General features: G+C 50.9%; 1 protein-coding gene across 1 annotated transcript in view; it reads left to right on the top strand.

The window, feature by feature from the left end:
* LOC115082185 (solute carrier family 15 member 5-like) overlaps window positions 1-21,528 on the top strand; it is a 39,392-nt gene extending 17,864 nt beyond the window's left edge. Inside the window, exons 4-9 of the mRNA XM_029586437.1 lie at window positions 4,955-5,175; window positions 6,542-6,728; window positions 14,840-15,028; window positions 16,871-17,002; window positions 19,080-19,188; window positions 20,673-21,528. Coding sequence (XP_029442297.1) covers window positions 4,955-5,175; window positions 6,542-6,728; window positions 14,840-15,028; window positions 16,871-17,002; window positions 19,080-19,188; window positions 20,673-20,781 — 947 coding nt within the window. The 3' untranslated portion in view covers window positions 20,782-21,528. The remainder of the gene's footprint in view (window positions 1-4,954; window positions 5,176-6,541; window positions 6,729-14,839; window positions 15,029-16,870; window positions 17,003-19,079; window positions 19,189-20,672) is intronic.
* Window positions 21,529-21,730: the final 202 nt, after the last annotated feature.

Genomic DNA, 21,730 nt, shown 5'->3' with positions numbered 1-21,730 from the left:
GCCACTACACTCCAGAAGGGCAGGGTTAAGGTACAGAAGAGACACAGAGCAGGAGGACAGCACAGAATCAAAACAGAACAGCAGCATTGCCTACTTAAGATGAAATGCTCCACGCCTTTCACGCTAGGGATGTACATTCATTTAACACAAAAGTGCAAAATACGACAAATAAAGGCTAATTCATTTCATTCGGGGGGGCCCCCAAAACAAATTGCGGGCCCCCCCCAATGAAACAAACAAATGCATCGGGCCTAGGTCTAGGCCCGAAGCCAGGGCCTTGCCCAGTAGGGGCCTCAGCATATGCCCTAGATGAGGCCCTGTTTTTGGGCCTAGGCTGAGGCGCCAGCATCGAGCTCCGGCATAAGATGAGGCCCAAAGCTAGGAGCGCGACCTAGGCTCAAGCACGAGGCCAGGGTCGTGGTGGAGGCCCAAAGCTGGGGCCTTAACCAAAACACCCGAAAATTAACCCCAAAAAACCATAACCTTACCTGATCCGTTTGGTCAGGTTCTGATGGCAGAGCATTGGCCCAGACCCAGGCCTGAAGCTGTGACCCAGCAGGGAGGCCGGGTGCTGACAGTGGGAACTCGGCCCAGAACCAGGCCTGATGCTGCGACCCAAACCGGAGGTCGGGGCCTGACGCCAGGGCCTAGGCCCAGACCCAGGCCTGAAGCTGCGACCCAAACCGGAGGTCGGGGCCTGACGCCAGGGCCTAGGCTCAGACCCAGGCCTGAAGCTGCGACCCAAACCGGAGGTCGGGGCCTGACGCCGGGGCCTAGGCCCAGACCCAGGCCTGAAGCTGCGACCCAAAACCGGAGGTCGGGGCCTGACGCCGGGGCCTAGGCCCAGACCCAGGCCTGAAGCTGCGACCCAAACCGGAGGTCGGGGCCTGACGCCGGGGCCTAGGCCCAGACCCAGGCCTGAAGCTGCGACCCAAACCGGAGGTCGGGGCCTGACGCCGGGGCCTAGGCCCAGACCCAGGCCTGAAGCTGCGACCCAAGCCGGAGGTCGGGGCCTGACGCCGGGGCCTAGGCCCAGACCCAGGCCTGAAGCTGCGACCCAACCGGAGGTCGGGGCCTGACGCCGGGGGCCTAGGCCCAGACCCAGGCCTGAAGCTGCGACCCCAAACCGGAGGTCGGGGCCTGACGCCGGGGCCTAGGCCCAGACCCAGGCCTGAAGCTGCGACCCAAACCGGAGGTCGGGGCCTGACGCCGGGGCCTAGGCCCAGACCCAGGCCTGAAGCTGCGACCCAAACCGGAGGTCGGGGCCTGACGCCGGGGCCTAGGCCCAGACCCAGGCCTGAAGCTGTGACCCAAGCCGGAGGTCGGGGCCTGACGCCGGGGCCTAGGCCAGACCCAGGCCTGATGCTGCGACCCAAACCGGAGGTCGGGGCCTGACGCCGGGGCCTAGGCCCAGACCCAGGCCTGAAGCTGTGACCCAAGCCGGAGGTCGGGGCCTGACGCCGGGGCCTAGGCCCAGACCCAGGCCTGAAGCTGCGACCCAAACCGGAGGTCGGGGCCTGACGCCGGGGCCTAGGCCCAGACCCAGGCCTGAAGCTGCGACCCAAACCGGAGGTCGGGGCCTGACGCCGGGGCCTAGGCCCAGACCCAGGCCTGATGCTGCGACCCAAACCGGAGGTCGGGGCCTGACGCCGGGGCCTAGGCCCAGACCCAGGCCTGAAGCTGTGACCCAAACCGGAGGTCGGGGCCTGACGCCGGGGCCTAGGCCCAGACCCAGGCCTGATGCTGCGACCCAAACCGGAGGTCGGGGCCTGACGCCGGGGCCTAGGCCCAGACCCAGGCCTGAAGCTGCGACCCAAACCGGAGGTCGGGGCCTGACGCCGGGGCCTAGGCCCAGACCCAGGCCCAACTCTGGGGCCTCAGCCAGGAGGCCGTGTCCCAACACCTGGGCCTCAGCCCAGGGTCAGGCCCAGGCCGCGGAGCTCAAGCCTGGAAGCTCCTCTTCATGTGTCCTCCTCTTTCTTCCTCCTGAAACACGACGGCTTCTGCTGGGGTCAACGCCGGATGTAATTCACTCTGCTGCATTCACCCCAGCACATGGCACCATTTTGATATGTGGCAATGCTGTACAATTATGAACCGAAAAAGGAGAACACGTTTTTTTCCCCTGCACCATTCCCTATTTGCCACGAGTGTGGCATTGCTGCAGTATTTCTGCAGCGCTCTGTGTTTCCTTTCCCTCTCTCCGTCTCCCATAATGGTGACCAATTCTCACTCTGCTTCTAAAGTCCCTGCCAGCTGCTGCCACATGGATGGTCTCCTCATGCCAGGAAACAACCAGAAGATACAACAGATACAAAAACGCCCATTAGGGCAGTAGATGAGGTTCAAAGCTATTTCTTTCACAAAATTACCCGCTCTTTGTGCACATAAACGTCCGTGCTCAGGGCTTCTGTGTGCACAGGTTTACCCGCGGTTTCTGAAGAGGCATTCACGGGGCTGGATTTGGGGAGACGTTTGCATTTTCGTGCACGAGTTTTCTCTGAAAACCTGCCCCGCACAACCTAGCAGCTTTAATTGTGCCCGGGTCGTTTTCCTGGGATCTTTTTCAGAGGGAAAGAACTCATGCAAAGTCTGCATTTCCAAAATTATCCCCCTAATGTCCACTTTCCCCGGTCGCTAAGTTGTTTCACTTGTTCTCCAAGTGAAACTGGGAAAGATTTTGACTTTAAAACCTCAGTCCACAGAGAGCGTCCTTTGCACGCACCTGGCTACAATCCAGATTATACAGATCAAGGTTCCCAGGTCAGTAATCAGCCTCCGTAGCATTTTTCCCTGGCTAAAGTTATCCGGAATTTCTCCAACCGGGGAGAGGCCGAATATCGGCACTAAAATGAAGCCCCTGGAATGCCCCCACACTGCCTTTCTTACCCTGGTAATGACCTACCTGCTCAGTGGGGTGGGAATTTCAGATCTCGGGTTTTGTTCAGGTAAACTCGAAAAGCTTCCCAGAGAAAACCTTTGAACATGGAGCTCATAAGATTTTATTTGTTTACTTTAACTTCTGATGGTGTTTGGACATTATCCACATTTTTCTGGCAATTCTTAGAAATGCACAGAGGGAGGGTCATTAAAAAAGGCAGCGCTTTAAAACTGCCTACCCGATATACAGGAACAAATATGCACATGCACCTTGTATGAGCGCACGTCCCCCACATATCAGAGAGGGATGGAGTCTAGGCGAGGACTGGACTTATGTGCAACCTTTCTGGAGGTAATTTTCAAAGGGTTTTACATGTGTAAATGAACCTTTGAAAATTGCCATCTTTCCATGTGGAAATCCTTTGAAAATTCTTTCCATAGGGCTGAATTTTCAAAAGGTTTTATGTGCAGAGCTGGACTTTTGAGGTTACTTTTACGTGAAAATTCACGCCTTTGATTTTAAAAAGTATGGGGTGAAAGTTCAAACATTAGAAGTACGTGCATAAGTAGCCACTACTCGCATATTCTGTATTTTATAAAAGCCAAAAACCCACGCGTATTTTCACTTTTGCGCACTCATATACGCGCGTATTAAGGGAGTGGTCTAAAGGTGTTCGGGGGCAGGATAAACAGTTTTGTATGTAAGTTGCTATTTTAAAAAAACATTTGTCAGCTTAGGTCCGTAATTTCACACCTACTCATTATCTGATGAAAGTGATAAAACGTGTTTATTGTGTAGCACTGGCTGGGCGGAGGTCTGGGTGAATGGGGAGGGGGGATTCAGGCTGAAAGGCCAGGAAGATCTCAATGATCTGGAGAAGCAATGGGTGAATTGGTTGACTAACTGGTAAACTGGTTATTTTCATTTACGTGCTCATGTTTTAAAATTGGCCAACTTATGTACGTAAATAGGGACTTACACGAGTTATTCCTACTGTACTTTCATACATAAAATGCATGCGTCTATTTTGAAAATAGGTAGAAAAGTGTGCACATTGAATGCATCGATGTACGTGGTTTCAATGCATTGCATTGCATTTATAGTAGTGCATTTATAGTATTTATAGTAGTATTTATAGTATTTATAGTAGTGCATTTATAGTATTGCATTTATAGTAGTGCAAAAACCAAATGCAAAGCATAAAGGCCACTTTTATAATTAATATAGATGTTAAACCCTCATAAATAAGCATAAGGCACAAACGTTAAAAAATGTTTTTAACAATTTGTTCACTTATTGACAAAGTGTAACAGTAATGCCTGCTTAATTTGTTTAATCACGGGGTTTATTAACACTCTCTGTCTTGAGCCACTTGAATTTACTTTTTTTGTATATTTTTTTTTTAATTTTAAATTTTTTTTGTGTTCGTGTATAAGCATTCAAACGCAGGTATGTTGCGCAGTAGAGGCTCGCGGTTTTTTAAATCGGTGTATATCATGCCCACGGATTATAAAACACGTAGGTATATCTGCTTATGGACATATACAGGCACGTTTTTTTTTAACGTTATCCTCCCGTGTGTAAATCTATCTGCACACAGTGTAGTGTGCTCTGGCGGTTTTCCAGAGAGAATTTTCTAAGCAAAAGAAGAGGCAGACTCTCACTTTTGAAAATTACAATGCACCCCCAAATGTTACAGCAGCTGAAATCTGCCCCTTTACCATGTGACTATTTCTGGTAAGATACAGTATAAATTGCATGTCTCCCCGGACATGTGTGCGTGAGGCCAGGCCTGGGTTGGAATGCATTATTAGTTACATTTTTTTAATACAGAAACTATTCTATGTCGTGTCCATGTGCTCTATTAATTAACAAAATTATTCCACAAATCTATTTTTGCCAGAATAAAAGATTTATACATAAGTGCATTGCAAGTGAAATAATGCACTCCAGGTTTGCAGTTATGGTTGCATTTCTGTGCTCCTCTTGGTGTCTGCGCAGCTCTGCTGTTACGCCCACCTTCTACATGCCGCATGCCTGAAGGCTGACCGGGCGCTTGTGCTGACTTTGCAGGAGGGTCCCTGCTAACAACCTTTGGAGTGTTTTCCAACGCGCTGAGGATGTGCTCTGTCAGGTATCGCCACCTTAGCGGGCGAGTAACCAGCTGGCTAGACCGTGCCAAGGAGCACAATGGTGGCTTGTACAGCGAGGCTCACGTAGAGAGCGCCAGGTCTCTCCTCGGGCTTCTTCCATTCTTCACCCTTCAGCTTCTCTGCAGAATCTGCATCGCGCAGGTAAGAGACGGGCTTCCGAGTCTAAAAGGTACAAATACATTCCTGTCTACGGCGGTGGCAGGACCGTAAAGCGCGCTCAGAATAAGAGAAGGCAGAGGAAGCGCAAATCTGATGAAGGGACCGCTAGGACTTAGTAAAGATGTACTCCTTAGGTACAGATTGAGAAAAGGTTCTTTTTGAGTAGGGTCCTACTCCTAGCTGACGCTAAAAGTGCAAGTTGTACGTCCTTTTTCCCTAACCTCCTATTGTTCCCTCTCACGGTCTGGCAGGCTGGACTCAGGGAGCACCCCCCGCAGAAGCGGCACAGGGCTTCAAGGCAAGACTAGGGCAGGTCTTCTGCCTAACCAGTCCCCCTCCGTTGCAGGTTCTGGGGGCTTGTAGGACTTCCCTCCTGGAGAACATCATGGCTGGAAGCTGGGTACAGGTACTGGCTGGGCACAAACTAAGGAGAAAGGCAAGGCCTGGAAAATAGACAAGGCACTGAACTAGACTGGATGGGGCAAGGACTGGACAAGGATAGCTCTGAACAAGAACAGGACTGGACAAGGAAAGGACTGGAGAAGGGCTGGAAAATGACAGGACTAGACAGGCAACAGGAAACAAAATACCCCAATAGAGAATTAGACTGGGCAAGTTAATCCTAGTAGGCCCGGAGGCCACAAGGCAAGATAGGTAGGCCCAGAAGGCTACTGAGCAAGGCAGGAGAGCCTAGAAGGCCATAGGACAAGGCAAGGAAGCCTGGAAGGCTATAGAGCAAGACAGGGAGCCAAGGTAGGCTACAGAGCACAGCAGGAGGCCAAGATAGCCCTCAGAGCAAGGCAGGAAACCAAGGTAGGCTATAGAGCTAGGCAGAAGGCCCAGATAGGCCACAAGGCAAAAGAGGAGGCCAGAGTAGGCCACTAGGTAAAGCAGAACGCCTGGATAGGCAGTAAGGCAGAAGGCCTGGGTAGGCCACAAGGCAAGGTATAGCAAGACAAAGCTAGCCAGGTCAGAGCCCAGATGAGTCCATGAGGAGGCACTGAAGGATTAGACAAGCTGGATAAGTAGGGCTGGGACTGAGGCATCATATGATCAGTAAGGAGATAACATGCACAGCTGGGCATGGTGCTCGCTGAGGATCCCTGGTGGAGGGAGGCTGCACAACTGTAACATTCACTATTTACCATTTTTATAGCTCTGCTAGGCATACACAGCCCTGGAGAGGTATACATTAGAGACAGTCCCTACTCTATTGAGCTTACAATCTAGTTGACATGCACAAACCAGCCGAATCTATAACTATTATTACAGCAGCCACGTTTAACATGAGAAAGGTCATATCTGGAAAAGTCAGGGATTTTTGGATACCTTCTGTTTTAAAATGCAGGTTCCTTCAGGGTATTATATCCAGACCATGAATTCCAACCTGAATCTGGAGGGCTTTCTTTTGCCGATAGCAGCAATGAATGCGATAGGCCTCCTGCCCTTACTGCTTCTTGCACCGCTCCTGGAATGCATCAACACACGCCTGGAGTCCAATGGAAGAGGGGGGCTGTCACCGGCAGCCTCCATACGTGAGTTTTCATGTCAGAAAATTCTGCATCCGAGGATGTACTGAGCCTGCATTTGTTACTGCCATGAAGCCCCGGCTGTGTGATACCAGGGTGCATCATGGCCGCTGTTTCAGCTTCGGATCCAGAATGCTTTGATGCTATAATTTGTGCAAGTGTTGAAAATAAAAGAGGACAAATAATAAGTATAACAACAAAATACAGAAAGGATTATAACAGAGTCAAGTCCAAGATTCTGGCGATGTTTACTATAGGCCTGATTTGCAAAAGCATTTACATACTTAAAACTGGGTTTCACACGTGTTAATGCACATTGCCTGTGTAAGGTGGGCTTTAGAAAATTATTACAATATATGCCATTGAAATGTCCTTCGGTAATGCATGTGTAAGTGCACTTTAGGTGCATAAATGGCTTTTGAAAATTGGTAGGATAGTTTGTGACATTCACATGCATAACTTCTTTGAAAATGCACTTGTAAAGCATCCTGGTGATTAGGCCCATGACAGTCAGGCCTTGTAATCCTGCAGAGAAAACGCACACAGGGTTGAATTATATTCCCAGAGTCTGCCCTAGTATCTGCTTTCCAGCAGGACATAGAATGAAACGGAACAAATCTTTCCAAATATTTGGCTACCTGCGCACATCAGAAATTTTGCAGAATTGAAAGTGAAAGGCCCTGCTTATGTTTCTTGTCCCAGCCCCTGAGGAGCTGTATCAGGCTGATTATTATCATCATGGTAGCCTTCCCTTGGGCTGAGGCTTGATGGAGCAACTGCAGACAGGAACGAGTGTACCTGCTCTGTTTCAGGGCATCCTCTGCACTCAAAGCTATAAACGGGAGGAATTTCCAGAAGCAGCAAAGACTGAAATCCTGAATTTATGGCTTTATTGGACTGAAAAAGCAGAAAAAACTTAAAAAGAAATTGCCAACAGTAATTTTATTAGCTCTGAAAAATAAAATCAAGTTTTGCATTTTCGATAAAGTAGACTTAAAGGTCATTTTATCTTAAATTAAAGGGATTTTTTTCATCCCATTTTTTAGAGAAGTTACAGATTTTTCATCAGGACTGGCCAGATGGCCACCATGGACCCTTCCAGGGATACACAGGCGCTGAGTGAGGCTCCTGTTCAAAGCTTCATCCCCGAGCACAGGGGCAGAGAGAGGCGGGGGAGCCCCTGCTGCTGCACCTGCTTGGAAGCAGCTGTGATGTGCACTTGCACATCCCTCACTTCTGCACTACGGAAAAACCCCACGCTGGTTTTCTCCTGAAAAATGAGCTTCCAGACCCGCGTCGGTTTATAAATTAGCCCTGACGCGACCAATTTCTGATTGCATTTTGGGTTCCATGTGTTTTCTTATTTGGCTAAAGCGGGTGAAAGTTGGTGACTACTGAAATGCTGTAGCCCCAGGAGTGCTGGGGTCACTGTCTGACCCATGCTCCGGGGATCTTTTCCCAACAGGGGGGGAAGTAAAGACTGTGAAGACACTCATTCTTCCTATGGAGGTCGTCTGCTTCTTACAGAAAAAGAAAGCATAGCACAAGCCACCTGTGGTTCAAAAATAAATCCAGTCACTGGTTACTTGCAGAGAAGAAATCCCAAAGCTGTACTCGTGAATATTGCACATCAATCCCGAAAATGAAGTTCCAGAGGCAAATCACAGACACGGTCCCTGATAAATGTGCACTTCCCCAAGGACTCTCCCTGGGCACCAGTGATACCTGCAAATCACAGACACGGTCCCTGATAAATGTGCACTTCCCCAGGGACTCTCCCTGGGCACCAGTGATCCCTGCGAATCACAGACACGGTCCCTGATAAATGTGCACTTCCCCAGGGACTCTCCCTGGGCACCAGTGATACCTGCAAATCACAGACACGGTCCCTGATAAATGTGCACTTCCCCAGGGACTCTCCCCGGGCACCAGTGATACCTGCAAATCACAGACACGGTCCCTGATAAATGTGCACTTCCCCAGGGACTCTCCCCGGGCACCAGTGATACCTGCAAATCACAGACACGGTCCCTGATAAATGTGCACTTCCCCAAGGACTCTCCCTGGGCACCAGTGATACCTGCAAATCACAGACACGGTCCCTGATAAATGTGCACTTCCCCAGGGACTCTCCCCGGGCACCAGTGATACCTGCAAATCACAGACACGGTCCCTGATAAATGTGCACTTCCCCAAGGACTCTCCCTGGGCACCAGTGATACCTGCAAATCACAGACACGGTCCCTGATAAATGTGCACTTCCCCAGGGACTCTCCCCGGGCACCAGTGATACCTGCAAATCACAGACACGGTCCCTGATAAATGTGCACTTCCCCAGGGACTCTCCCTGGGCACCAGTGATACCTGCAAATCACAGACACGGTCCCTGATAAATGTGCACTTCCCCAAGGACTCTCCCTGGGCACCAGTGATCCCTGTGAATCACAGACACGGTCCCTGATAAATGTGCACTTCCCCAAGGACTGTCCCTGGGCACCAGTGATACCTGCAAATCACAGACACGGTCCCTGATAAATGTGCACTTCCCCAAGGACTCTCCCTGGGCACCAGTGATACCTGCAAATCACAGACACGGTCCCTGATAAATGTACACTTCCCCAGGGACTCTCCCTGGGCACCAGTGATACCTGCAAATCACAGACACGGTCCCTGATAAATGTGCACTTCCCCAAGGACTCTCCCTGGGCACCAGTGATACCTGCAAATCACAGACACGGTCCCTGATAAATGTGCACTTCCCCAGGGACTCTCCCTGGGCACCAGTGATACCTGCAAATCACAGACACGGTCCCTGATAAATGTGCACTTCCCCAGGGACTCTCCCTGGGCACCAGTTGATACCTGCAAATCACAGACACGGTCCCTGATAAATGTACACTTCCCCAGGGACTCTCCCTGGGCACCAGTGATACCTGCAAATCACAGACACGGTCCCTGATAAATGTGCACTTCCCCAAGGACTCTCCCTGGGCACCAGTGATACCTGCAAATCACAGACACGGTCCCTGATAAATGTGCACTTCCCCAGGGACTCTCCCTGGGCACCAGTGATACCTGCAAATCACAGACACGGTCCCTGATAAATGTGCACTTCCCCAAGGACTCTCCCTGGGCACCAGTGATACCTGCAAATCACAGACACGGTCCCTGATAAATGTACACTTCCCCAGGGACTCTCCCTGGGCACCAGTGATACCTGTGAATCACAGGCACGGTCCCTGATAAATGTGCACTTCCCCAGGGACTCTCCCTGGGCACCAGTGATACCTGTGAATCACAGGCACAGTCCCTGATAAATGTGCACTTCCCCAGGGACTCTCCCCGGGCACCAGTGATACCTGCAAATCAAAGACACGGTCCCTGATAAATGTGCACTTCCCCAGGGACTCTCCCCGGGCACCAGTGATACCTGCAAATCACAGACACGGTTCCCTGATAAATGTGCACTTCCCCAAGGACTCTCCCTGGGCACCAGTGATACCTGCAAATCACAGACACGGTCCCTGATAAATGTGCACTTCCCCAGGGACTCTCCCCGGGCACCAGTGATACCTGCAAATCACAGACACGGTCCCTGATAAATGTGCACTTCCCCAGGGACTCTCCCCGGGCACCAGTGATACCTGCAAATCACAGACACGGTCCCTGATAATGTGCACTTCCCCAAGGACTCTCCCTGGGCCACCAGTGATACCTGCAAATCACAGACACGGTCCCTGATAAATGTGCACTTCCCCAAGGACTCTCCCTGGGCACCAGTGATCCCTGCGAATCACAGACACGGTCCCTGATAAATGTGCACTTCCCCAGGGACTCTCCCTGGGCACCAGTGATCCCTGCGAATCACAGACACGGTCCCTGATAAATGTGCACTTCCCCAGGGACTCTCCCTGGGCACCAGTGATCCCTGCGAATCACAGACACGGTCCCTGATAAATGTGCACTTCCCCAGGGACTCTCCCCGGGCACCAGTGATACCTGCAAATCACAGACACGGTCCCTGATAAATGTGCACTTCCCCAAGGACTCTCCCTGGGCACCAGTGATACCTGCAAATCACAGACACGGTCCCTGATAAATGTGCACTTCCCCAAGGACTCTCCCTGGGCACCAGTGATCCCTGCGAATCACAGACACGGTCCCTGATAAATGTTCACTTCCCCAGGGACTCTCCCCGGGCACCAGTGATACCTGCAAATCACAGACACGGTCCCTGATAAATGTGCACTTCCCCAAGGACTCTCCCTGGGCACCAGTGATACCTGTGAATCACAGGCACGGTCCCTGATAAATGTGCACTTCCCCAGGGACTCTCCCTGGGCACCAGTGATACCTGTGAATCACAGACACGGTCCCTGATAAATGTTCACTTCCCCAGGGACTCTCCCCGGGCACCAGTGATACCAATGTGCACTTCCCCAAGGACTCTCCCTGGGCACCAGTGATCCCTGCAAATCACAGACACGGTCCCTGATAAATGTGCACTTCCCCAAGGACTCTCCCTGGGCACCAGTGATCCCTGCGAATCACAGACACGGTCCCTGATAAATGTTCACTTCCCCAGGGACTCTCCCCGGGCACCAGTGATACCTGCAAATCACAGACACGGTCCCTGATAAATGTGCACTTCCCCAAGGACTCTCCCTGGGCACCAGTGATACCTGCAAATCAAAGACACGGTCCCTGATAAATGTGCACTTCCCCAGGGACTCTCCCTGGGCACCAGTGATACCTGCAAATCACAGACACGGTCCCTGATAAATGTGCACTTCCCCAAGGACTCTCCCTGGGCACCAGTGATCCCTGCGAATCACAGACACGGTCCCTGATAAATGTACACTTCCCCAGGGACTCTCCCTGGGCACCAGTGATACCTGTGAATCACAGACACGGTCCCTGATAAATGTGCACTTCCCCAAGGAATATGAAATGTTCTAGAGGTAGCGCAGGTAAGCGAGTGTCCGAACGGCTGTGAAGGCAGAAAGGCCTAGCCTTTGAGTCTGACTGACAGGCTTCAGTTTCTATAATACCTGGAGTTCCAGCAGGAACAGGGGCTCTTACATGGGCTTACTAGTAATAGAGCCATGTTGACAGAATCAAACTAGCAGCGGGGTCTGCGCGGCAGGCTGCAAGTTCTGGAATTAGTTAGTGGTTGTAGTGGAAACAAGGGAACTCACACAGCCAAGAGTCTAGGACGCTGGACGATTGAGCAATGGCGTCAGAGTACTGTGGCTTTTTAGATTATTACAGAGCCCTGTGAGTTCCTACTAAGAGGAGTTTTCCCTCCCTCATGTGGGATATTATCTCCAGAGTAAACAATCCAATGCCACCATGTTTGGGCCTGGACTTTTCCGTTCTCCCCTGCAGGGGCGGCAGGTCACTAAGAGGAGTTTTCCCTCCCTCATGTGGGATATTATCTCCAGAGTAAACAATCCAATGCCACCATGTTTGGGCCTGGACTTTTCCGTTCTCCCCTGCAGGGGCGGCAGGTCACTAAGAGGAGTTTTCTCTCCCTCATGTGGGATATTATCTCCAGAGTAAACAATCCAATGCCACCATGTTTGGGCCTGGACTTTTCCGTTCTCTCCTGCAGGGGCGGCAGGTCACTAAGAGGAGTTTTCCCCTCCCTCATGTGGGATATTATCTCCAGAGTAAACAATCCAGTGCCACCATGTTGGGCCTGGACTTTTCCGTTCTCCCCTGCAGGGGCGGCAGGTCACTAAGAGGAGTTTTCCCTCCCTCATGTGGGATATTATCTGCAGAGTAAACAATCCAATGCCACAATGTTTGGGCCGGGACTTTTCCGTTCTCCCCTGCAGGGGCGGCAGGTCACTAAGAGGAGTTTTCCCTCCCTCATGTGGGATATTATCTCCAGAGTAAACAATCCAATGCCACCATGTTTGGGCCTGGACTTTTCCGTTCTCCCCTGCAGGGGCGGCAGGTCACTAAGAGGAGTTTTCCCTCCCTCATGTGGGATATTATCTCCAGAGTAAACAATCCAATGCCACCATGTTTGGGCCTGGACTTTTCCGTTCTCCCCTGCAGGGACGGCAGGTCACTAAGAGGAGTTTTCCCTCCCTCATGTGGGATATTATCTCCAGAGTAAACAATCCAATGCCACCATGTTTGGGCCTGGACTTTTCCGTTCTCCCCTGCAGGGGGCGGCAGGTCACTAAGAGGAGTTTTCCCTCCCTCATGTGGGATATTATCTCCAGAGTAAACAATCCAGTGCCACCATGTTTGGGCCTGGACTTTTCCGTTCTCCCCTGCAGGGACGGCAGGTCACTAAGAGGAGTTTTCCCTCCCTCATGTGGGATATTATCTGCAGAGTAAACAATCCAATGCCACAATGTTTGGGCCGGGACTTTTCCGTTCTCCCCTGCAGGGGCGGCAGGTCACTAAGAGGAGTTTTCCCTCCCTCATGTGGGATATTATCTCCAGAGTAAACAATCCAATGCCACCATGTTTGGGCCTGGACTTTTCCGTTCTCCCCTGCAGGGGCAGCAGGTCACTAAGAGGAGTTTTCCCTCCCTCATGTGGGATATTATCTCCAGAGTAAACAATCCAATGCCACCATGTTTGGGCCTGGACTTTTCCGTTCTCCCCTGCAGGGGCGGCAGGTCACTAAGAGGAGTTTTCCCTCCCTCATGTGGGATATTATCTCCAGAGTAAACAATCCAATGCCACCATGTTTGGGCCTGGACTTTTCCGTTCTCCCCTGCAGGGGCGGCAGGTCACTAAGAGGAGTTTTCCCTCCCTCATGTGGGATATTATCTCCAGAGTAAAACAATCCAATGCCACCATGTTTGGGCCTGGACTTTTCCGTTCTCCCCTGCAGGGGCGACAGGTCACTAAGAGGAGTTTTCCCTCCCTCATGTGGGATATTATCTCCAGAGTAAACAATCCAATGCCACCATGTTTGGGCCTGGACTTTTCTGTTCTCCCCTGCAGGGGCGGCAGGTCACTAAGAGGAGTTTTCCCTCCCTCATGTGGGATATTATCTCCAGAGTAAACAATCCAATGCCACCATGTTTGGGCCTGGACTTTTCCCTTCTCCCCTGCAGGGGCGGCAGGTCACTGAGACTGGCATCGCGTTTATCTCGGTCCTCGGGAAGGAACCACAACCTGCACCCATTCAGAATTATTTGCAGGGCCGACCCAGCTCGCAGAGCGCCCAATGTGCCCCGGCCGCCCGCAGTCACTGAACCTTGCGTCCGTGGCGCTCAGCGCAGCACAAGAGCAGGAAACGCACAACAATCATCCGAACTAATTCTATTCCCAAGCCCTGAAAATAGACGTCAGCAACCGGCCTGACTTTTCAAACGAAGACTACGAAACCCTGCCTGCGGAGAATTAAGGCGGAAAGGAACCCAGGAATGCGGGAAGAGAGGAGAAAGGAAATGCGGGGAGTCATTCTGCTTCTGCACGTAACAGTGCGCGCAGAAGAGATTCCCCCTGGAGGCGCTGCTGGGAGGGGAGAGGCCGTTTACCTGCAGACTTGTGGTTTTCGAAAGCCTGAGCGTAAATTTGTGCACACGTGCAGTACGCCCGCCCCTCCCCCCCGAGCCTGCGTGCGCTGCCCGGATCCCGCGTACCCGCGCTGATTTTCCCAGTCCATTTATGCGTGCAAGTTCAATTAGAAAATCAGGGCTGACGTGCACACGAACCTCCCCCCCCCCCCCCCCTTAGAGAACGGGTGGCGTTACAGTGCAAAATGCTCGCTCTAATGCTTCTCTAGTGTGTGCTGTGGGAAAGGCCAGAGCTTGGCCCAATCATTTTCTTGTGATGTTTGCTGTCTGAGAGGTAGCGAACGATAGATTTAGCACTGAGAAAGGAGGTAAAACGATTGTAATGTTTCATCTGGAGGGAGGGGGTAAGGGTGTCTAGACGGGTTTACTAATGGGTTGATCCAAGCCAGACCTGGCCCCACACTGTGCTTCTGGTGCCGGACCCGAAACCCAAAAGGAGCAGGAGGAGAGTGAGAGTGGCAGAGGTTAAGGGTTCTGTGGTCTGCACTGGATCAGCCCATTGGGAAGCTCTGCCAGGTCCGGGCTCGGATCGGGTTTATTCTTACGTCCCCTTCTGTCTTTGCCCAGTTGCAGGTCACGTCTGCGCCCTCCTCTCGGTGCTGCTGGCCGGCTGCTTTGAGATCCGCAGGAAATCTTTCTCCCTGGTGGAGCAGACGCTGTCCGGCAAGGCTCTTCTGGTTTCGTCCATGCCCTGTTTGCATTTGGCGCCTCAGTATGTCTTGCTCGGCCTGGCTGAAGCGCTGGTAGCCCCTGCCTGTAAGCAGCTCTTTTATGTACTATTTGCACCATTCCTGGTAGTAAGGACACCGCCTCCGCCCACACTGCCCAAGCTCTGCTGAATAATCTCCTCTCCTCCCCCACGGGGATCTTATCTGGGCTTGGCCAAACCACTTTCAGGCTTTTGGCTTATTTTTGTCCTCTCCTGGGGTTCAGCTGAGAAGGCCAAGGTCTCACTCAGTCCTGGGGCTAAGTCCTTGCAGGGTTTCAGCAGCCCCGGGGGGGATGGGAAAGATCGACCTCAGAGCCCAGAGAGCCAGGCATTAACCCTCCAGTGGGTGATCTCTCGGGCATTGTAAGCTGGATGCAAACCGGACCCTCTAAACGGGTCTTCCAAAGCAACCTTTCACGGCTGCAGATCTTCTGCTGTGAGTAACTGGCACCGTACATGCATCCATGGCAAACTCATTCCCAAACTTCCCTCGATCTGTGCGAGGGGTCTCCCCCTGAAACACCTGATCTCCAAGTCTCCCCACCTTCCACAGACTCTGGTGGGGGTCTCCAGATGCAAATCCACTTATTATAGTGACACGCACTGCTGCACTGAAAACCCTGCAAGAAAACCCCAGAGCCTATGTAGCAAACCTGCAATACCAAAACAGGGTTAACTCACAGCAATAGCCCTACCTAGGAAAAAGGAGCACTGCAAAAATTACACCGGGCCCTAGAACCCAATACACCTCCTACTGAGGAAACTGAGCAAGCGGGACTGCTGCCGATCCCTACACAGAACCTTTAGGATGTCACCTGCAGCAAACAAACCCTCACCAAATACAGCGGGAGGGACTGCAAACTAGAAACAGAAAAAGCGGAAACTCCAAAATGCCAGTGCAAGAGCAGAGAAACAGAAATGTTTCTCCTCCCGAGATCAGCGATGCACGTTTCCCCGAGCCGACACAATCCAATTCCTGAAGTAAAAATAAAAAGGCCTAGGTGTGTGCACGCGGTCCTGCCGAGTTTCCCAGCAGACGTCTGCACGGACCTTTGCACGCACGGACCTCAGCCCTAAGCGCTCTGGATTCTCCCAAACCATCGCCGTCTTGAGCCGAGCAGAAGAAGCGCTGATCAATCCGCAGTGATCCCACGGCTCTGTCGCGCCCGGCTAATGATTGCCGACGGGTTGCCGGGAGATTTCTCGCAGCTCTCAGGAAGAACTTTTAATGGACACCTGGCACCGTTCTGAGCGCTTCCGCGGGCGATGCCCGTCACGGTCTCACCAACGTGTCGTGCCTGAACGCGGAGGCGGGCGTCTCCCCCTCTCTCAAGGAGCGCACGGCTCCTGCCTGACAAAAGCAATGAGAGCTCTGCTGCCAGACGTGGCACTGCACTAACACAGTCGCCCGAACAAGTGTCGCAGGCACTTAACGCCGATCGCTGCAGCACAACTCTTTCCTAATTTGTGTAACTCTTGAAACATCTCTGTGTCACAATCTGGAAATAACGGAGCCAGGGAACAGAAGCTGCGACGGCAGCGCAGGCCGCAGAGCCTGGGCGCCAGTATCCGTCTCTTCCGGGCCAGCCAGCACTCGCTCGGCACATTTCCCCCCCCGTCTATGTCCGGGTTTCTTTTTAATTCCAGAATATTGAGGAGCTTTCATTTGTTTAAAAGAAAAAAAAAAATCTGAACTCAAGAACCCAAAACCAAGCAGTTTAGGCTTTAGAATAGGAGAGAAAGAGTTTCAGCCGATTCAGATCCCCAGAATGTATGGAAATGGACCCAGTTTGGGGTTATTTCGGAGCCGGTGGCTGGTCCTATTTCTCCTGGCTTGGTTTTATTTGGGGTGGGGGGTGTTGACTCATGATGCTGTGCTCTTCCCCAAGGCTCAGTGCTAACCTTCAGGTCCGGGCCCAGCAGAATCCGAGGCATCGCAATGCACTTCCTGACCCTCTTTAACGGCGCCGGCTGTCTTGTGGGAGCACTTCTTGTCCAGGCGGCGCATTTAATATCGGGAGGTAAGAGAAGACTGGAAGAACAGTGTGCAAGCCGTGACTGCCTTCTAATGCTGGAGAATTATTTGTTTTATAGGGAAAGTGTGGGCCTGAATAACAGGAGATGGGTCTCTCTAATGACCCCTAAGAGTTCTGCAGTGGTAAACAAACATTTTAACTACTGAGAAAATTAAAAGTATTAAATCTAAGATGGCCAACTGTTCTCAGTTTGGAGGGAGGCTTCCTCGCAGCAGGAGATTGTGCTCAGGCTGGTTCCACGACCCAGCTCTCCTTCCTGACACATGGGTGACAAAAAGTCCCTCAGAAGCTCGAAACACAATGAGAACATATACGGTCTTGTTTTCAGACATGCATGGACTCTGTAACCCACCACCCATCTATTCACCAAAGTTTGCCCCATTTAGTGACAATTCCTTCTTCCAACTCGTGCACAAATGCAATGAAGTTTTACTTACACATCCATTTCTATTTAAAATAACATTTCAGTCTTACCCAACCAACCAGAAGTCCAAGATGACCACACAGGGATGGTCTCCTATATGTATCTAACCTCCTCAGTGCTGTGTGCATATAATAATAGTACTGCAGACATGATTACTACCAGGGATGGTTCCTTCATTTGAAACGAAATCGGAAATGTTAACGAAATTTCCTGTTTTGTTCCAATTCATTTTAAAGTGAAACGTAAAAAAATATCAGAACAAAATTTGGGTTTGTTTACTTTCTCTATTAAAAATAAAGCCTTCAGCATAGCCAGAAAAAACCCCCAAAACATTCCCGGACCCCTTCATAGCCCTCCCCTGGGTCTCATGAAAATGTTACAGAAGAGATTCCCCGGCAGCTCCTGCTTCGCCGATGCAGCCATTACAAGTGATGCCAGCAGCCTGAGGTCAGTGCCACACAAAATAGCAGCAGCCGTGGTCTGCCAGGGACGTGGCGAACAGCTGCACTGGCGGGGCAGAAGCGATCACTCCTGCATCCCGAAGAAATGCTCAAGAAACAAGAAGCTGAGAGGGGCCTGGAGGGGGGAATTGGGCTTAGGATCTGACATTTTTACAGTTCTGTTCAGGTTTTTTTGTTATTTTTTTAACTGAGTTAGTAGTTTTGTTTTTTCATTTTTTATAAACAAAAAGAAAAGAAACAAAGAAAGGGAATGTCTGCGCAGAGCACTAATCAGTGGTTGCAGTTATTCTGTATCAGCCTGAGATGTAATTAGTACGGATTGATTTTTGTTGGCCTGGCAGTATTCTCAGTTCAGATGGAGCCGGCGCTGGGATCATTCTCACCTCCTTTTCCCATATTTTATGTCCCTTCCTAACTCAGCTCTGGGATCCTTCCCGAATCTCTGCAGTCATGAACCTAAATCCGACCACTAGGTGTCACACACACACACACACACAGCCCCCGTTGGGGCTGTGAGTGCTGCCTCTGCAGCATTCCTAGCCTTGGCCAGTCCAGAGGATGCTGAGGGTCCAGGGAAGAGCTATGAAGGGGTCTGGGAATGTTTTTTTTCTGCTCTGAGCCTCGGGCTACCCCTAACTTGACTTTTAAGCTTATATAAAATACCTGAGAGCTTTTTATGCACACAGCCTGCTGGTAATTTCCAGATTAGCTACAAGCTTCACGTTCACTGTCAAGGAGCAACAACGCGCTGGCTGCTGAGAATTGCCTTCTGACTCTGCACTCTCCCCTCCTTCTCCTTCTCTGCTTTTTTCATGTCCCTCTCCTCTCACAGAGCTTTAAGGTTTCTTCCTTTCTCTGTTCTAATCGGCTCATTTTGCTCTGCTCTGTGCGCAGCCTCTGGCCTAGGGGTGTTTCTGTCTTGCTTCAGCCTGCAGCGCAGGGCTCCAGGGGGGAACCGGGGGCTCCTGGCACCCTCCAGGACCAATATAAGAATTATTGCAACCGAAGATAAGGAGGCACCGGAGCTGCCGAGGCCACCTACAGATGTGAAAGCATGAAACGTATCTCTAGCCTGCCTCTCTGCTCCCCTCCCTTGCCCTCCCAGCCGCCTTTCTTCTGGGATTATCCTGGAATGCCCTTTTGAATGTGTTAAAGCATTTTGTGTCTGTGCTTGCAGGTGTTTGGGTTCCAGGCGTCTTAGCAGAGGGACATTTGGAGAGATTGTTTTTCTTCCTGGCATCGTTAATGGTTGTGAACACCTTGGGATTCTGGAAAGTTTCACACAGGTAAGTGGAGATCCATTCCTCGCGCGTATCTGATGGATTAGGGTAGCAACGGCACCAGCACATTCTCAGAGAGAGAGAGTCCCTGGGCTCATGAGCTGCTCCTGCCAATGACACTCGCTCGGCTGCTGCCATCTAGATTAACTCCTCGGGGCCAGGATTGATGGTGCCTGCATGTAATTAGTTGTATAACACCCTGGTGTCGTGCCATGCAAATGCCGGGGGTACATAAACAGGACCTCCTCGGTTCCTTGCTGGTGCAAACTTCCAACCAAAATCCTGAGAAGAATGAATGAATCCCAGCAATCGATGATCAGTGAGGCCTGCAGAGCATGTGTCATTGGGTTTTGCAAGCTTCTCCTCCTCAGCTGGAGGCTCTGACTCCTCCCGCAGATCGTTCAGCTCTTCTTGATGTTATCCCAAATCGTACAGCAAATCGGATGACTCTTCTTTTCATGTTTAGAAGCCTTAACAGTATTAGTTCTACCCTTGTGTTTATAAAATATTTAGAGTTCCATATTCAAAAGCCATTTACGTGGATAACTCAAAAGATATCCGTCTAAGTGGCACAATTAGCTTATTCAGCCACTTAGGCTAAACTATAGCCGGATAACTACTTATATGGCTACAATTTAGCTGGATAAAAAAGGGGTGTTTTAGGGGCGTTCCAGGGAGGGGTTGCGTTATCTGGCTGAGCCCAATATTGCACACACCCAGCCAGATAACTTTACACCTGCTGCAGGTAGCTCCACACGTAAAAAGCCATCGCAGCAGCAAAGCAACAGCAGAAGCGCCGGGCCGGGATTGTGATCCAGGAGAAGGAACAGGGGCGGGGAGGACTCCTGGCCACAATATTTATTTTTAAACATTGAAATGGGCCGTTTTGGTTTGGAGGCAGGAAGTTGGGCCCTCGTGTGGGAGGGAGGCGGGGGACAGTCTGGGGCCTGTAGGCCCGCAATGTGTGTGCTGTTTCTTTTTACAACGGGAACGTAACTTATTCTTCTGAATAACGGTGAAGTTACCCAACTAATCATAGCCGAGTAACTTAGTTATGTTTAAAGTTATCCGGCTCTGGTTACGTTTACCCCACTGAGTATCCCAGACAAGTTATCCAGCTACCTTGTCCACTAAATGGACAACTGAATATTGGCCTCTTAAATTTTTAAATCTGCTCCTCGTAATAAATGCGAAATGTCAGAAGAGTCCAGTCAAACCTCCGAGGGGAGGGTTATTTTCAGGAAAGGATGAATGTTTGACAAACGACAGCGGGTTCATCTGACTCGGTCACACGTATTTTTTTTTTTTGTTTTGTGGTAAATGAAGGTTAAAAGGCAAAATGCATAGCGGAAGCAGGGAAATCTTCTGCAAATCCAGGCAGAATCTGCTGCGGGCCCGCGCATTGCCCCTGCATCCAGTGCAAATGTCCCGGCGCTGCTTGCTGGAGTTCCTACACTCCCGAGTTACTTTTCTGCTTTTTTTTCTTTCAGGTACAATAACCCGGATCCAGAGGCCGAGCCAGGATTTACAGGAAATCTCCTTCAGGAGAAACTTCTGCAGCCTGAAAACGCTCTGAGGTTTTATGAGAGCGTCCTGTAAACGCTCCGCCAGCTTTACTCCCATGCAGATCACCCTGCATCGTAAGGTGATGCTGCTCCACCCCCATCCTGGATTTCCACTGGGAAGGGCCAGGCCTGCCCATGACGTGGCCTTTCCTGACCTTTACGGGGCACCTCATTGGCAGTCGGTGAAGGTGCAAGCCCTTGCCCAGGATTCATGTTGCACACTGGCAGCTGGACATTTTCTGCCCATCGGGTGGCGCTCTCTGTTGTGCTGCCAGTCCCTGGGCGGATCGGTGGCAACCTGCAGATGTGTCTGGCCTGCCACATGCTTATCCCGGTGGGGAGTCACATAAGCTAAAGTCTGACGGTACTTTTTATAGCCAGATTTTCAGAGCAGATTTATGTGCCTGAATCTGCTTTCAAAATTCACGGGCGAGCGCAGAGCCCCTCGCGGCACGCACACGCGCGCAAAGTTATCCTCGCTGGAGAGCAGCTGTAATCCTGTGGGTGTGAATGTGTGTAATCACTCTCCAAGATCAACGCAGCCCCCCAGAACGTCTGTCTAGTATAGACATAAACGAACGAGGGGGAATCAAGGTCTGCAGCTACCTGCCGGGCTCTTTTCCCTGCATTAAACCAGATTTTGTACACAGAAGGGCTTTTTATCCAAAGATAAAACTCTCTAGGTAAGGTACGCTCCTGAGTTTTCAAACACTCAGCTAAACAGTGTTTGAAAAAAATGGATCAATTCTAAATGGTATTTTGTGATTTCTTGAATCATAAAATAAATACTTGTTTAATACACAGAAGATATAATTGCCTGGTTTGTTTTTTTTAGTTTTAACCAATAAATCACGCCCCCTCCCCAAAATAAAATAAAAAGAAACCTGTCTTTATCAGATAAACCCTGATAAAACACCGCCTCCCCCAGTATCCTCTCAACATCCCCCTCGCCTGCCTCGGACCTGCTGTCCTGTCTTCCCACC

The sequence above is a fragment of the Rhinatrema bivittatum genome, unplaced genomic scaffold (genome assembly GCF_901001135.1).
Source record: "Rhinatrema bivittatum unplaced genomic scaffold, aRhiBiv1.1, whole genome shotgun sequence".
NCBI classification, from domain to species: Eukaryota; Metazoa; Chordata; class Amphibia; order Gymnophiona; family Rhinatrematidae; genus Rhinatrema; species Rhinatrema bivittatum.
The sequence above is the reverse complement of the archived record's forward strand: the minus strand, read 5'-3'. Positions and strand labels throughout refer to the sequence as shown.